This window comes from Henckelia pumila, chromosome 2, assembly GCF_033568475.1.
Source record: "Henckelia pumila isolate YLH828 chromosome 2, ASM3356847v2, whole genome shotgun sequence".
Classification (NCBI taxonomy): domain Eukaryota; kingdom Viridiplantae; phylum Streptophyta; class Magnoliopsida; order Lamiales; family Gesneriaceae; genus Henckelia; species Henckelia pumila.
Genome location: NC_133121.1, coordinates 20,474,228 through 20,490,940, shown reverse-complemented (window position 1 = coordinate 20,490,940; position 16,713 = coordinate 20,474,228). Strand labels below are relative to the sequence as shown.

Below are 16,713 nucleotides of genomic sequence, written 5' to 3'. Positions count from 1 at the left end.
TCCGAAACGCCTATCAGTTAATTTCCTCCCAAAACAAGGATTTTTCGGAACACATATGACCTCCGAACATGCGCGCGCGCGCAGCACATAAAAACAAAGGCCTGTACGTTGGACTCGCGCGCGCGCGAGCTTGATTCTCGCGCGCGCGCAGTACAAAAAATCTGCGCCGAGCGACAATTTTCAAAAATTCATATCTCCAGATCTAGCCGTCGGATTGAGCTGAAATTTGGACAGCAGCTTCAAAACATCTTTAAGTTTAATCTGAACGGTGAAGATTGGATTTCAATGTCTCTAAAATTAAATATGATTTTTCGATCAAGGCTGCTCCGTAATTCACTTTTCAAAATTCCATTTTCCTACAAAATTAACCCAAGGAGTGAAATACACACACATGCACTAAAACACATAAAAACACATAAAAATAATATGAATGCACACAAAATAGACATAAAAATAACATGAAATAATGCATACAAAATGCACTTATCAACACCCCCATACTTAAACCTTGCTCGCCCTCGAGCAAGACATGAAAAAACAAAATGCAAACAAAAACATAAGTAAGGATGATTCATGAGAGTGCACAGCCTCCGAGAAGTTTAATCACAAAACATAAAACACAGACATGCTATCAACTTTTCATAATACACCTTCGGTTGAACGTGAACGTGTGTGTGTGAAATGTCATTCCAGTTTCATACAACTTAGACCGAATTCGTCTCAAATCTGCTTAGCGACCTATGACAAATCAGTGCAAGTTTCACTCTTCAAGTGCCCATTCCTTCCAACGACCTCTAGACTAAACCCACCTCCCTTGAGATAATGAATTACACACCTCCGGATTTTGCACCCGGTATTGCATTAACCCCAATAATTACCCGCTGACTTAGCTATAACTGGCTAGGATACGAAAAATCATTCTATTTTTTCTTTCTAATCCCCTCGTCTATAGCCCGGATGGAGCATCAATCTCATTGAATCCGCATACTTAGCCTTAAATTTGATTTTTTTTTTTTAGGATTTTAATCCTTTCAAGGCCCGGATGGAATTGTATATAAATTTTTCTAGGTGCGCCCAAGATCATAAGTGTAAACTAGAGCCTCATCAAAATTCATAGAACACAATCAAGATCCACAAACCACCTATTGCCGTGCAATGGTCAAACAGACAGAAACTTCATCAAATCTTTCGCTACAATTCACTGGTCTAACATTAGTGCTTAAAAATATTCACGGTTCAACCTACAGTTTCTCATGTCCAGTCAAGAGCAAAATTTTTTCAAAAATCCATTTTTTTCAAACTTCATCATCATAGGCTACCATGACTTATCCTACCCATGCAGGACAACACAAACAACAACAAAAACACACTATATGCAAACAGACATGAAACGAACTTTATGCAACACAAACACAAAACATAATGAAATAAACTAGTCTACCCCCTCATACTTATCCAAAGCATTGCCCTCAATGCTTCAGACAATGAACAGAATTCAAAACGAACAAAAACACAATGAAAACAGAAATAACACTCCCCTGGTTTTCGTTTCATTCTCTTCCTTCTTGACGGCATCAGCTGGGACAGTAGCATCAGTCTAGATATATCGGCAGACATGAACAACTGGCATGGGAAAGAAAACAAAATCAAATAAAAACAAAATATAAAAAAAAAACAAAATAAAAACAAAAGCAAAAACACTGGGTTGCCTCCCAGTCAGCGCTAAAATTATAGTCTATAGCCCGACTATGCAGAAGCCACCATCAAAGAGCGGCTGCCGCCCATAGTAAGAATCATACGATTCTACGTATGAGTTTTGAATTTCTTCGCCCTAAAGCTTGGCGTGATATTTGCAGTTTAAGCTTGTCGGTCCAACAGTACTCGGCATGAAATTTTTTCTTTGGAAAGAGACTCTGATTCTAGGCTGAAGCTCAAAGAGGATGTAATACTGTGGAGGTGGCGTCAATGGCAAAAAAGTATCTTCTAACGGTGTACATAAAACGACCACTGACGAGGTAAAATCTCTCTCCTTGTATGGTTCTTCATCCTCCACTATCATGTTTGGCTCATCCTTACAAGAAGATTCCTCAAAAATGATTTCTTCATGCTCTGGCTCAGTTACTTCACTCAATTGGCAGATATCCAAAATTGGTTCTCTAATAAACGCAATCTGTTCATCCAAAAGACTTATGCGGCTTTCTAAAAATTGATTTGACTCTGTCTGCTGTCGCACAAGATTTTCCAACTGAGCCACATAATCTTCGGAACGCCCTATGCAGTCTTCTTGATGCTCCGGTGGCTGGTTCGCAAAATTTTTAGAGTTGATATCTGGAGGATATTGGTGACTCCAACCCTGCAGTGAAGGATCACAATGCCAATGGTAGTCAAAATCTGCCATATCATTTAACAAGTGCATCGCACTGTCTTCATCTCTTCTAAACAATTGACTGCCAGTGGCCAACGCTCCATAATCCACCCAACTTCTTGTAATCTCATCCAAACCACCATAAAAAAATTGAGTGAGGGTGTAGCTCGAAAATTTATGGCATCGAAATCTGTTCGCCAAATCATTAAATCTCCCCCAAACAGCATAGAATGGCTCCAAGTATTGCTGGCCAAATCTTGTGAACACCTGATGATGATCCATCTCCAAGTACCTCACAAGCAAAAGAAAAGAAAAAAAATCAAAATTAAAATAAAATAAAAAAAAAACGAAAAGATAGAAATAAAAAAAAATGTCTAGCCTCAAGCAAATAATCTATCCTAATATCAACTAAACAGTCCCCGGCAACGGCGCCAAAAACTTGACCGGCTAAATCGGTGTGATATAAATCTACTGGCAAGCGTACCAGGTCAAGTAATAGTAAAGTGGACAGAGAGTCCAAGTATCGATCCCACAGGAACTGCAGTCAATTCTCAAGAATTAATTATTTTACTTAATCTAGACAAAATAATAGAAGGATTTTAAATTAAATAAAATAAGAATATAAAATAAAAACTGATTAAGAAATAAGAATAAAAATAACTGAAGATAAAAATAATTAAGACAAAGACAACCAAGACACACGTAGGTACCGAAAAAATCGCGTAACATGTAGTCGATTCAGGATTCAGATTTAATCTTAATTCACGGAAATTCTCCTAATTTGTTCAAAGGTCTATTTCTAGAACAATCAAACCTATTCAAATATTGATGAACTAATCTTTCGTAATTCTAATCAAATTTGAATGCATTAAATATTTGTGAAAATTCAGTTTACACATAAACCGCACACTGAAACCGAATTCTATTTCTAGTCGGTTTTACAATATGTTAATTATCAGAGTGATCAAAATCAAAACCTCATCTGTCGATTTGGAATTGATTAACATGCAAGCAAACAGTTGATCAGACTATTCACAAGACAACTATAAATCTGACAATCAATAAAATAAAATCAACTCTGAAAAATCCCAAACAAACATCCAAGTTTTCTACATGAATTTGTTCGGCCCAATCACGCCGTCTTGGTTGAAAATAAACTACTCAATAATTAAAAACAATAATTCAAAAATAAAAATAAAAAGAAGAAAAGAAAGAAGAAATCTTCTCTCCCAAGCCTTGTAGCCGCCTCCTCTTGCGTTGTCTGCGCTCTGGAGCTTCCGAAACCCTCAAAAATATGTTATATCTTCTATATATATGGTCCGGAACGCCTATCAGTTAATTTCCTCCCAAAACAAGGATTTTTCGGAACACATAAAACCCCCGAACACGCGCGCGCGCGCGGCATAGGCCTCGCGCACGCGCAGCACATAAAAACAGAGGCCTGCACGTCGGACTCGCGCGCGCAGTACAAAAAATCTGCACCGAGCGACAATTTTCAAAAATTCATATCTCGAGATCTAGCCGTCGGTTTGAGCTGAAATTTGGACAGAAGCTTCAAAACATCTTTAAATTTAATCTGAACGGTAAAGATTGGATTTAAATGTTTCTAAAATTAAATATGATTTTTCGATCAAGGCTACTCCGTAATTCACTCTTCAAAATTCCATTTTCCTACAAAATTAACCCAAGGAGTGAAATACAAACACATGCACTAAAACACATAAAAACACATAAAAATAATATGAATGCACACAAAATAGACATAAAAATAACATGAAATAATGCATACAAAATGCACTTATCATTATGCCTATGGGATTGGCTAATGCACCCCAGATATTTCAAAGAAAGATGGATAACCTTTTTAAAGATTATTTCAACTTTATGTTTGTTTATATTGATGATATTCTTATAGCATCAAAAAATATAGACGAACACGTTAAACACTTAGAGATTTTCTCTAAAATTTGTAAACAAGAAGGACTGATCTTATCTGAAAAGAAAGCAGTCATAGCAACAAGGAAAATTGAATTCCTTGGTATTGAGATTGATGAAACTGGAATAATTCTACAACCCCATATTGTGAAAAAGGTAAAGAATTTTCCAGATAAACTCAAAGACATAAAAAAACTCCAGAGTTTTCTTGGAGTAGTTAATTTCGCAGGGATGTTCATTAACAACCTAGCAATGTACAGAAAGGTGTTCAGTTTTTTGTTAAAAAAGATGCTAGGTTTATATGGACAGAAGACCATACTCAAGGGGTAAATCAATTAAAGGAGATATGTAAGAATCTCCCAAAAATGGCTATACCCGAAGATGAAGATGATCTGGTTTTATTTACGGATGCTAGTGACGATTGGTGGGCAGCAGTCCTTACCAAGATCTCTCCGGATGGAGAAATACCATGCAGATACTGTAGCGGTCTTTTTTCAAAATCAGAGGCCATCAGATGACATATCAACGAAAAGGAATTTTATGCAGTTAAAAGGGCTTTCGAAAAATGGCCATTATTTTTACTTGCTAAAAAATTCACGCTAAAGGTTGATAACACCCAGGTAAAAGCTTTCTTAAAAAATAATATTGAATCTAAACCTGAGAAAGCTAGGTTATTAAGATGGAAAGCATTATGTCAAAATTATATTTTTGATATTGTTATTATTAAATCTCATGAAAATATTCTTGCAGATTTCTTAACAAAAGATGGAAGGCAGTGACGTGGATTCCATCATGAAAATGCAGAGGCATCTCAAGGAACACCTTGGGTTGCTTCAAACCAAGTTCAACCAGTTAGCCATTAATGCTGAAATGGCCGGCAGGTTACAACAAGCTGATCGGATCAAAGTATCTAATCAAATTACAGGATGTATGCAAGCTCAAATACAACTATGAGCTGCTATTCAAGGCCCAATTGTGAAGGCCATAGAAAAACCATTGGTTTCTCATAAACAAGATATGCTAAAAGAATTGGTTTTACAAAAATAAGAAATACAACCACCGGTTGGAAAACAAGATGTTGAGGAAGCTAAAACTCAAGAAACAAGTGCTAATCTATCATCAGCTTTTGATGATCTAAACGAAGCAACAATTGATGATGATTCCTCATCAAGTCAACCCTCCGCCTCTGGGGTAAAAGAGAAAGAGATCAATCTTAGGCCCAACACTGACAAGGGCAAATCTAAGATCGATACTAATCCAGCTATTATTTCTCCATTTCAGGTTTATCAACAGAGGTGGGAGAAATTAAGTACAAGAAGTGAAATTAACTCTAACACTTGCAAGGTTGATGTTGCAGGGATATATCCAAGGGTATGGCTAAAAAACAATGTCAATCATAAGGATGTAAAGCTTTGGTATGAATTTGGAGCCTTGACCTCAGTTTATACAACGTCACCAAGCTTCCCGGAGATATCACAGTTACCCAAATGGATTCAGGAAGCAGTCCAAGAAACATGGGCAAATAACGACCATTTGTCCAGAGGAAATGTGCTTGAATTATATTTCTTTAGTGCAGCTCCAGAACCAACAGGGAAAGGATCACACGAACCCTTTCATTTCATCAAGCTAAGGAGACCTGACATGAATAATCAAAGATTCATTAAGGACCCTAATCCTGAGGAAATACCATTAGTGTCCACTTTTGGAGAAAATGAAATCTTAACCAGAAGGGCATGAGGTATTTGGGTTTGTCTCACCGAGATGGTCAAGGTCAAGTTTTCATTCAAATTTTATCAGAATTATGTGAACGAATCATTCCTGTTAAACACAATGACAGAAAAAACTACGGCTTTTGCGGAAGAACTCTTCGAAAAGAAGAGAAACTTTTTATGGAACAACAAGCTGCCGGGGAGTAAAGAGACTCGCCGAAAATTTTGTAACATGGATCATATCGGAAGATGGTCAGAGAACATCTGCCCAGAGTGTCCCAACCAGAAGGAGCCAGAATTCGGAAAAAACTTCAGACCCTGAACGGATCGAAAAGATTTTTCCGAGACAAGCAAAGGTGGACAAGGACCACCAAAGATGCGTTTTCACAGGGGCCTACTTCAAAAGCAAAAGATGCCCTGACAACAATAAAGCAGACATGTGAGGAGAATAAAGCCAAAAGAAAGTGGCAGACATGTGATTCCTCCACTAGTAAAAGATGTCATCAATAATGACATAAAAAATACAAGACAGCTGCCTCCTCTACTAGTAAAAGATGCCATCAATAATGACATAAAGAAATAGAAGATAACTGTAAGATTCCCTGAAGTTTCTCGGTGAAACGAGTGAAACCTCAGCTATAAATACAAGCGTTCAAGGAAGCTGAAGATATCGATAATTCCCTTCAGTTTTCTTACAAATAAATATTTGTAATATTTCTCTCTCTATTGTATTAAGTTTTTTTTTTTATGTATTTCAAGAAAAGACTACTATGAGTAGCTAAACAAGTTGTTTTTTCCTCTTCAAAGGAGTTGATTTATGTAATAATATTATGTCTGAATAATTTTTCTAAAGTCTCATGTTCTTTCATGCTCATATTTTATAATTAAATTTATATACCATACGCCTTAAGGTAGAAAACGAATTAAGGCTGTGCTGGGTGTCGATGAAGGAGCTTGTGCAGAAACCATCTGTTGCGACTGCGTGGTTGGAGTGTGAGGAACACTTCGTAAAACTCGGCAGGTATGACCCGACGACATTTTGTTCAAAGAGATATTTAAATTTATTTCATCTTACGGAAGCATGTTGGACCCTAATTCGGAGTATATCGGCTGGAAACCTTGCGTAACTGATAGTCTTGCATGGCCGGGACTGGTTCGATATGTTAACAATGCCACGTACAAAAGGATTAGTTGCTAAATAATATTTAATTCAAAAATAGGGACCACTAGAGAGTTGAAATAAAGAAAATTATGGTTAAGAAGTTAAGATAAAGTTCGAAGGATTGATAGAAATTTTTAAATCATTTATCCTTTCATTAACTATTTATATAATTATTTTATTATATTAAAATCTCCATTAAATAAGAGTAATTCTATACACTTTCTTATGATTCGTGAAATAGGTATTTGCTTATTAATTAATATGAGACGTACACTGATAAGTATTTCGTTTTATGATTTTTACTTTTGACAAACAACTCGGACCTCGGATTATATATATATATAATATGAAAATATTTAAGAGTATGTTCTTAAAAAATCTTATAATATTTAAAATGTAATTTAAAATTTTTAACATAAGATCCTTAGTCAGGTCATGTAATTAGCAAATTTTAATTGACCCATAAAATATCAAAATAATCTTTTATTAAATAAACTTTCAAAATGTCCAATAATTTTGTTTTTTTAAAAAAAGTCACTTTATTTTTAATCGGTGTTAAAAAAATAACTAATCCAAATATCGGTTTCGCAAGACATATTAAAAAAATATTATAGACAGACTCGATTTGATAGGTTTATATTTATATTTATGTTAGTTTTCTTTATTCTTCGGGAATATAAGCTGAATCAAAATATAAAAATGTTCTTTCAAAAAAACAAATATATATATATACATAAATGTTTTAATTTTGAATTTCTGTATATTTTATGAATTTTAATATAATAAAATGCAATTTACATGATCCAAATAAAATAAAAGTCTGTAACTATAAACACTGCTGCCATTTTCGAATTTCGAGCTTCACCCTCCCTCCTCCACTTTTCTACAGTCTACACTGGCTCTACGCACTACCCCTTTAGCACATTGGAGCATCGATCGCAGGAAATTTTCTTCCCCTGTGAAGCTGTAATATTATATTATTATTAAAATTCACTGAATCCTTGGGTCTCTCTCTTTTTTGGCTTTTTGGGCGAAAGAGAAGAGTTCAATCCTACAATTTTTTAGCTTTTTTCAAGAACCTGGAGGGGTTTTGAGAATTTGAAGAACCCATTTGAACTCGGGGTTAATTACTTGTCTTCCTCACCTGTGTCAGAACATTTGGAATTTAGAGTGGGATCCTGAAATTTCTAAGATCAGGTGGAGAGAATTTTCTTGCTTGCATTTTGGAATGCTGTAGGAGGTGAAACGTTAAAACTTTTTTTTTATTTTTAGTATTTCACGAAAAGAAAGGTGACCAATGATGAGAACACTTGTAATTTGCTGCCTTGTGTAATAATCAGGAGTTATGCGTGGCAGAAATCTACGATTTCATCTTCCATGTGGTGAAACGCCGGTGGTTTAAGTGCTAAAAACAGTATTTATAAAAGGGTCACTTCATCTCTGCCAAGCGGTTCATAAGCAGCTTCACCGAAGGGTTGTCTCTTCGGCGAGAAAATCAAAGAAAGTAACAGATTATTTTGTCCGCTTGCGTATGTTTTAAACAAGGCCGATCAGCTTTAGTGGAGCTATTTTGGCTGTTCCTCTTTTTATAAGGTAAGTGGTGGCAGTGTGTTTCTCAAGCATCTAAAGGTGTCCAGGAATCTTCTTCCTCAATCAAGATCGCTCATTTTAGCCTTCTGAGTTCACTCGGAGGATTGTTAAACATTATTCATTTTACGTGTCTGCTTCAGAGAAGCAGTGTCAGCTCTTATTTAAATCAGCTCAGTGTGTTCAAGATTTGCATTGTTTGGGAAGTGTTGATGAGTGTCTGTTTTTTGTTCTAAGGGGTTTTAAAAAGCTCTTGGGTTCGAAGATAATGGCCATGGTTGCGCAGCAGCACGTGGAGAGTAGCAGTGGAAGCATAAACAAACTTCTTGATTCTGGGAAGTATGTCCGGTATACGGTGGAGCAGGTGGAGGCCTTGGAGAGGGTCTATGCAGAGTGCCCCAAGCCCAGTTCTATGCGCCGGCAGCAGCTCATACGAGAATGCCCTATTCTGTCCAACATTGAGCCTAAACAGATCAAAGTCTGGTTCCAGAACCGCAGGTAGGAGATTAAGATTTATGGGGTGGAAGTGTATTTTATCTTTCTAGTTTTCCCCTTTTGTTTTGGCTTTATTGTTCTTCAGCACGTGGTTAAGAATGTGAAAATTTTAGTATTGTCGATTTTTTTTTAGAACATGTTAAAATTTTGAGTTTAAATGTTATTCAACTTGTTAGTTGTTACTACTGTTTATATGTATAATGTAACACTGAAATATATGAGGTCTATTAATTCAAAAAAAAAAGGAAATATATGAGGTCTAGATTTGATCATCTTGTTTGGAAATGATTGAGGATGAAACGGGCATTTAATAACATGAGAAATGAATGAATATAGGTGCCGAGAGAAGCAACGGAAAGAATCAACGAGACTTCACGGTGTGAACAAAAAATTGGGTGCCATGAACAAGCTGTTGATGGAGGAAAATGATCGCCTCCAGAAGCAGGTGTCGCAGCTTGTATGTGAAAATGGTTACATGCGGCAACAGTTGCATAGTGTATGTAATTTTCCTCCACTGCTTACTTGCTGCTGCACATTTTCCCATGATTGTGTTCTTTAGATCACTGGTGATTTTTTTGTATTGTTGGCAATAGATGTAAGATGATGTATGGAAAATCAGCACATAGTTCAACGAGTTTTGTATGCACCCGCATATTATTTAGTTTTTTGACAGAAATGCAGATAGAAGTCTTGAGTTAATATTTACCCTTCTTCTCATATGAATGTTATTTTTTCTAGATTAAACTTGGTATTTCAACTCTGTTAATCATTTTGTCTGGGAATGTTTTTTTGTTTTTTTTACGCACGTGTCGTTGTCATAAGCCATTACTACTCTGCAGACTTCCTTAGCAGCCACTGATGCGAGCTGTGAGTCAGCAGTCACCACCCCACGTCACTCTCTCGGAGATGCTAGCAATCCTGCTGGGTACTTGATCAAAGGCCTTTTTTTTTCCCTGTTCCATGCTTGAGTGTTTAGAAGCTTCCACCGGAGTTAGTAACTGTTAATTTGTCTTAAATAATTGTGCGCATTATCTTTAGACTCCAGTCTATTGCGGAGGAGACCTTGGCGGAGTTCCTTTCCAAGGCTACAGGAACTGCTGTTGATTGGGTTCAGATGCCTGGGATGAAGGTTAGAGTCATTTAAGATACGATTTGGCAATTTCTTATGGACTCTGAAACTGAGTGGTATATGCAAATTTTATATTGCCGACAGCCTGGTCCGGATTCGGTTGGGATATTTGCCATTTCACAGAGTTGTAGTGGAGCGGCGGCTCGAGCTTGTGGTCTTGTGAGCTTAGAGCCTACAAAGGTGAGCAAACCATTTAGTTCCCTCCCCATGTCTCAAGTATCGTATGAAGTTGTGTGAAGCTGTTGTGACGGAAAAATTTTGAAAATTTGAAAGATTGCTGAGATCCTTAAAGACCGCCCATCATGGTTCCGTGACTGTCGGAGCCTAGAGGTTTTCACTGTATTTTCGGCTGGAAATGGAGGAACCATCGAACTGTTGTACATGCAGGTGAATGATTTGAATTCGTCATTTATTTAGCTTTATTCAGGTCTGACATTAAAGAAGACTTGATTTCAGACATATGCACCAACTTCTCTGACTCCTGCTCGTGATTTTTGGACTCTGAGATACACAACCACCTTGGAGAATGGTAGTCTCGTGGTATGAATGATCGAATTTGTTAGATGTTCGAGGCCCCTTATTTATAGAACTCCTATGATGTATGTATTTGATCTTGACATTTCTTCTCTGCCTTTACATGAAGGTTTGTGAGAGGTCTCTTTCTGGTACTGGCGCAGGCCCTAACCCAGCTGCAGCTTCACAATTTGTAAGGGCTGAAATGCTTCCATCTGGATTTTTGATTCGGCCATGTGAGGGTGGAGGGTCGATTGTTCACATCGTGGATCACCTTAATCTAGAGGTTTTATCCTTCTTTAAATGCCACACCACTAGGTTTTCTTAGATTTCTTGAATTTGATAGAACACTTTTCTTTATCCAGGCATGGAGTGTGCCTGAGGTGCTGCGGCCTCTTTATGAATCATCAAAAGTCGTTGCACAAAAAATTACTATTGCGGTGTGTACAGCTTGTATGCCTTTTATGTTGATGATTTGACTCTGAACTGTTGCCTCATGAGTTGCCATAAAATTGTTTCTTCTAACTAAACTCGAGTTGTTTACTTGAAATGATCCATTGATTACGAGGTGATTAAGTCTCAAAATATGATTGGGTTTTTTTTTCCCCTACCGTGATTATTTACTTTCTTTTTTTCTCCTCTCCCTAATTCTAACGTAACTGTAAAAAGCAGGCACTGAGATATATTAGGCAGATAGCTCAGGAGACCAGCGGTGAAGTGGTATATGGTCTTGGCAGACAACCAGCTGTTTTGCGAACTTTCAGCCAGAGGTTAAGGAGGTAATCTGTTTCAATATTTCTCACAAATCATTACTGCATGCCAGAACAGTTTTACAGCTTTTGTATCCCATTTTGTGAATAGAAATCTGAAAATTAATTGATTCACCTGTGTAGAGGTTTCAATAATGCCGTAAATGGATACAACGATGATGGTTGGTCTTTATTGAACTGTGATGGTGCTGAAGATGTGGCAATTGCCATTAATTCCGCCAAAAATTTGAGCACTTGTTCAAGTACTTTTCTTGGAGGCGTGGTCTGTGCCAAAGCATCCATGCTGCTTCAGGTACTTGCCAATCTTGTTTAATTATTTGCCACTAATTTTTCTGTAATTTTATTTTGGATGGATTTTAAATGCTTTATTTATATCTGCTATGCCAAACTTTGATGTGCTCGGATAAACAAATTTTAGCTTGCTAACCGAAACTATAATTTTCTCCTTTCCTGTCAGAATGTCTCTCCAGCAGTGCTGGTTCGATTTTTAAGGGAGCACCGATCGGAGTGGGCCGACTTTAATGTTGATGCCTATATTGCCGCCTCCTTGAAAGCAAATACATGTGCAAATCCAGGAATGAGGTCTACAAGATTTACAGGAAGCCAAATAATCATGCCATTAGGCCACACAATTGAACACGAAGAAGTATGATTTTTTGCATTGCAACATTTGTTGTATTTTGCTTTCTTTTTTTTACCACCAGACAGCAATGTCAACTTACAGTTGAAAATATGATGTAATGTTATTATTGCAGATGCTTGAAGTTGTACGATTGGAGAGGCAGTCACTCAGCCATGAAGATTCTTTTATGTCTGGAGACATTCACCTTTTACAGGTGCTGTCTTGAGTTTCTTTACAACGATTCATATACTTGTGTTTGAAATTATTGAACTAGAATGTTGTAATTCGGTTCTTACGTACAGATGTGCAGTGGAGTTGATGAGAGTGCTGAAGGAGCCTGCTCCGAGCTCCTTTTTGCACCTATTGATGACATGTTTCCAGATGACTTTCCATTGCTGCCTTCTGGTTTACGTATAATTCCACTGGAATCAAAATCAGTTGAGTTCAGAGCATTCTCACTCAAATTTCCCCTCTTTATTTTTTTCTTTCTTTTTGTTGGCTTTCCCAATATACTAGATATCTTGGTTTGCTATTCATAGTCTGTCTCTCCTGAGTGGCTTCATCACAAACAGCAAGACAAAGTTACATAATAACAAGTATTGAGCCGGTTACAATTTTTCCCATATGATTGGATCTTTGAAGAAGTGACAATGTCGAGAAAAAGAATGAAAACTCCTCACTTGCAACTAGATTTTCTCATGAATTTCTGTCTTTAGGCCCTTTTGATGATGACATTAGACGAGCTTGCGTGTATCCAAGAAACATGTTGGACAATTTTGTATGCTCTGTTATCACAAATGATTGGCATCTATAAATCCATTTTCCTAAAATCTTGAGCTCATGGGAGGGTGACTTACATCAATGATGAATATCAAGGGAATTTTTTTATGACAAATAATTTGGGAGATGCATCTGCAGCGTTCCCATTATAATCTTTTATTCTGATAACTTGTTAGAAATCATCGAGTACATGAGTAGGTGCCACAATGATAGTTTTGTACTTGAAATGAATGTTAATGCTATTTGGCAGGGTGACTCGCAGGATCAATTGGCCACACATAAAACACTAGATCTCACATCAAGTCTCGAAGTCGGCCCAGCAGCAAGCCATACTGCAGAAAACACAATGACACCTCACAATGCACGATCAGTATTAACTATTGCTTTCCAATTTCCAGTTGAAAACAATTTACAGGACAATGTTGCTTCTATGGCACGCCAGTATGTTCGTAGTGTGATTGCCTCAGTGCAGAGAGTTGCCACAGCTATATACTCATCGGGATCACGCTCAACAGTAGGACCGATGCCATCGTCAGGATCTCCAGAAGCACTAACTCTTGCAAATTGGATCTGCCAGAGCTACAGGTATTGCTAACTATTTGAGCTTGAGGTTCTGAAGTTTAGATGTATACGGTGGTTCTTGTTTTCATGTTTCATGAATTTGTTTCCCTTGGTTGTAGATACCATGTCGGGGCCGAGTTGCTGAGGGTCGATTCTATCGGTGATGAGTCTGTATTAAAAACGCTTTGGCATCACCAAGATGCCATTTTATGCTACTCGATGAAGGCAAACAATTTTATTTACTTGAGATGATTATATATTTTTGAATTGCGTGGTTTCCACAGACTCGGAATCTTGTGGATGAATAAATTGCAATATGTTGTTCTTTTGGTGTAGCAGGCACTGCCTGTATTCATATTTGCAAACCAGGCCGGGCTAGACATGCTGGAAACCACGTTGGTTGCTTTACAAGACATTACTTTAGAGAAAATATTCGACGATTGCAGTTGCAAGGCGTTGTTCTCAGAGTTTGCTAAGATCATGCAACAGGTGATTTGGCTTCATTTACATGATATTTTTAGGAGGCGGGGAAGGAATTTCTTCATGTTATTAACCAAAAATTCCTGCAAACTTGGACAATAACCACAATCAATTGCAGGGGTTTGCTTACTTGCCTGGTGGCATCTGTATGTCGATGATGGGTCGTCATATCTCATACGAACAAGCCATCGTGTGGAAAGTGCTTGTGGCTGAAGAAAGCGCAGTCCACTGCCTGGCCTTCTCTTTCGTGAACTGGTCTTTTGTGTGAATGTCCAAATCCCTTCAACAGTCCACTGCCTGCTAGCCTTCTCTTTTGTGCACTGGTCTTTTGTGTGAATGTCCAAATCGCTTCCGACAGTCCACCGCCTGGCCTTCTCTTTCGTGCACTGGTCTTTCGTGTGAATGTCCAAATCGCTTCGACAGGGGAGTTCCTTCTCTTACAAACTGGTCGTTAAATTTGTTCATCTTTCCATGTAAATTATGCTGCTGCAGTGTTCTTGAGCTGTAGATGAATTTCTTACTTCTTAAGAAACTGGTGCTATCACAGGATCATGTTAGAATTGAGCATGCTCAGTGGATTTTTATTGGCTTTGTATTCGAAATTACCGGATTCGTGAAATGATCGAATATAGTTTGGAGCCTTTGTTGATACCAAAATTTTGTTTGATACTTGATTCTCACTCTTCACTCTTCAGTGTTCATATGTATTATTGTATAAATATATTTCAAATTAGCTAGGCTAACAAATCCAAATTTTCAATAGACTCGATAGTCAGTTTAAACAAATGGGTTTAGATATGACTTTGAAGGTTGGACTTTTAGTCTTTAAGTTATTGGAGTATCAATGTGTACACCATTAGTTTACATGCTTCGTAAGACACGAGTTCTACTATTATACTACTGTTTCCTCGTAGCAACACCCACTATTAATCTTCTTGCTTTGTCGGAGTCTGAGATATGTGGCAACTTAGTTAGATATGTGAAAGTACATGTCGATTTAATTTATAATTAAAATAAAAAATAATATTTTTGACATAAAAAATAATATCATTTTATCAACCGGTTCGGATAGAAGACCCGTTTCATAAAACTGATTCATGAAATGATTTCGCAAATTTTGTGAAACAATTAACTTTTTAACTTTTATATTTTTTACATGTATATTTCGTGTAGCTTTCTGCGTTGGATATTATTAAGTGTTTTTATAGCTTCATACACATCGTTACGGGATAGGTCTTAAGCTGGATGAACTTGGGGGAGCATCAGTGAGTTGGGGGTGACAATACCAACAACATGAGGGTATCTGGTTTTGTTTTGTTAGTGTGATTTCAGACATTAGTTTCGATTGTGTTGTATTTATTAATAGTTCAATTATTTACTATCTTGGGATTGAATAACATGTAAACCCTGTGTAGTATGTTTTCGCTGTTAGTTAGTTAACATTGTTTTAATTAAGTATATTATGATTGTAATTAAGATTAAGAAGTAGGTGATCTGGTTACATTGAACGTTTTGAAATTTTTTTATTTATAAAAGTGATTTGGTACAAATTGTTGCACGCGTTCAACACTGCAAGCAAAAATTTTCAAGCTGAAAACATAGACAAGGATGTTACTACCAAATAGTTAAAACGACTCGTCTTGCTTTCGGAAAAATTATAGGTTGTGCTTGGATGGATGCATTTGAATTTGAGAGTGTATTTCAAATAAATGGATTTGAAAATTCATTGATTTGAATCCTTGTTTTATTAAATCTCTTGCTTGAAATAATATAGAATTTTAAAGTGAAATTTTAAATCCATTGATTAGTTGCTTGACTAAAAAATTTAATAATTTCAAATAATAGAAAAGTTTAATATATTATTCTTTATATATTTTGAAATTAAAATTAGTATTATGATTACAAAATAACTATGCTCAATTTAAAATAATATAAATTTAAATTTTATTTATTTTAATTGGATTAAATACTAAATTTACATAAATAAACTTTAAAAAAAATATTTATGCTTTTTTTAAAAAAACAAATATATAACTTATTATAATTTTTAAACTTCCAATTCTTTTTCAAGTAACATAAAAAATATATTTTCGTGCAATAACTCTACAATAAAATCAAAATTTAGTAACATATATTAATCAAAAAAATAATGATAAAATATGTTGGAACAATAAAAAAAATAATACAAAAGACCTTCATAAGATAAATTTCAAACAATTGTTTTTAGAAAAGAAAACACGAGAAAATTTCAACTACTAAATCCTTCGACGAGCTCGATATTTTTCATACATGTAGTTTTCATGACATTGTTTACAAACCGCATTTCTGTACATGTTTCCCAGTACCTTTCATGACATTCTTTACAAAGCCGACGCAGTGTATTTAGCACTCTTGATACTCTGTTTCTAGTATGATTTGAACATGGATTGCTACAGAAATTCTTCCCATTGCCAGCTGGGGATATTAATGCACTTCTGAGTTTTATGACCCAAAATCGCAACTATTGAAATCTCGTTTTTTCCAGATTAATGGAGAAATCACATATGCAAGACATATGATAGAATAAATTTGGAAGCAACAAAGATTCTGAAAAAGTTTCGAGACA

At 36.3% G+C, this 16,713-nt stretch overlaps 1 protein-coding gene across 1 annotated transcript; it reads left to right on the top strand.

Annotated features, from left to right (window-relative positions):
• The first annotated feature begins 8,036 nt into the window (after positions 1–8,036).
• LOC140884645 (homeobox-leucine zipper protein REVOLUTA-like) lies at positions 8,037–14,753 on the top strand. The gene is made up of 20 exons (XM_073291468.1): positions 8,037–8,411; positions 8,512–8,764; positions 8,996–9,256; positions 9,590–9,749; positions 10,093–10,178; positions 10,292–10,382; positions 10,467–10,562; positions 10,656–10,769; positions 10,839–10,922; positions 11,026–11,181; positions 11,261–11,335; positions 11,568–11,674; positions 11,789–11,957; positions 12,123–12,311; positions 12,421–12,501; positions 12,590–12,724; positions 13,318–13,652; positions 13,748–13,853; positions 13,968–14,117; positions 14,227–14,753. Exons 3-20 carry the CDS (start codon positions 9,027–9,029, stop codon positions 14,374–14,376), a joined length of 2,514 nt encoding a protein of 837 aa, XP_073147569.1. The 5' UTR covers positions 8,037–8,411; positions 8,512–8,764; positions 8,996–9,026; the 3' UTR covers positions 14,377–14,753.
• Positions 14,754–16,713: the final 1,960 nt, after the last annotated feature.

Coding starts and splice junctions, on each gene's coding strand:
- LOC140884645 (XM_073291468.1), top strand. CDS start 9,027: ATGGCCATGGTTGCGCAGCAGCACGTGGAGAGTAGCAGTGGAAGCATA. Junction 11,675..11,788: donor TTCAGCCAGAGGTTAAGGAG/GTAATCTGTTTC, acceptor TCACCTGTGTAG/AGGTTTCAATAATGCCGTAA. Junction 13,653..13,747: donor TGGATCTGCCAGAGCTACAG/GTATTGCTAACT, acceptor CCTTGGTTGTAG/ATACCATGTCGGGGCCGAGT.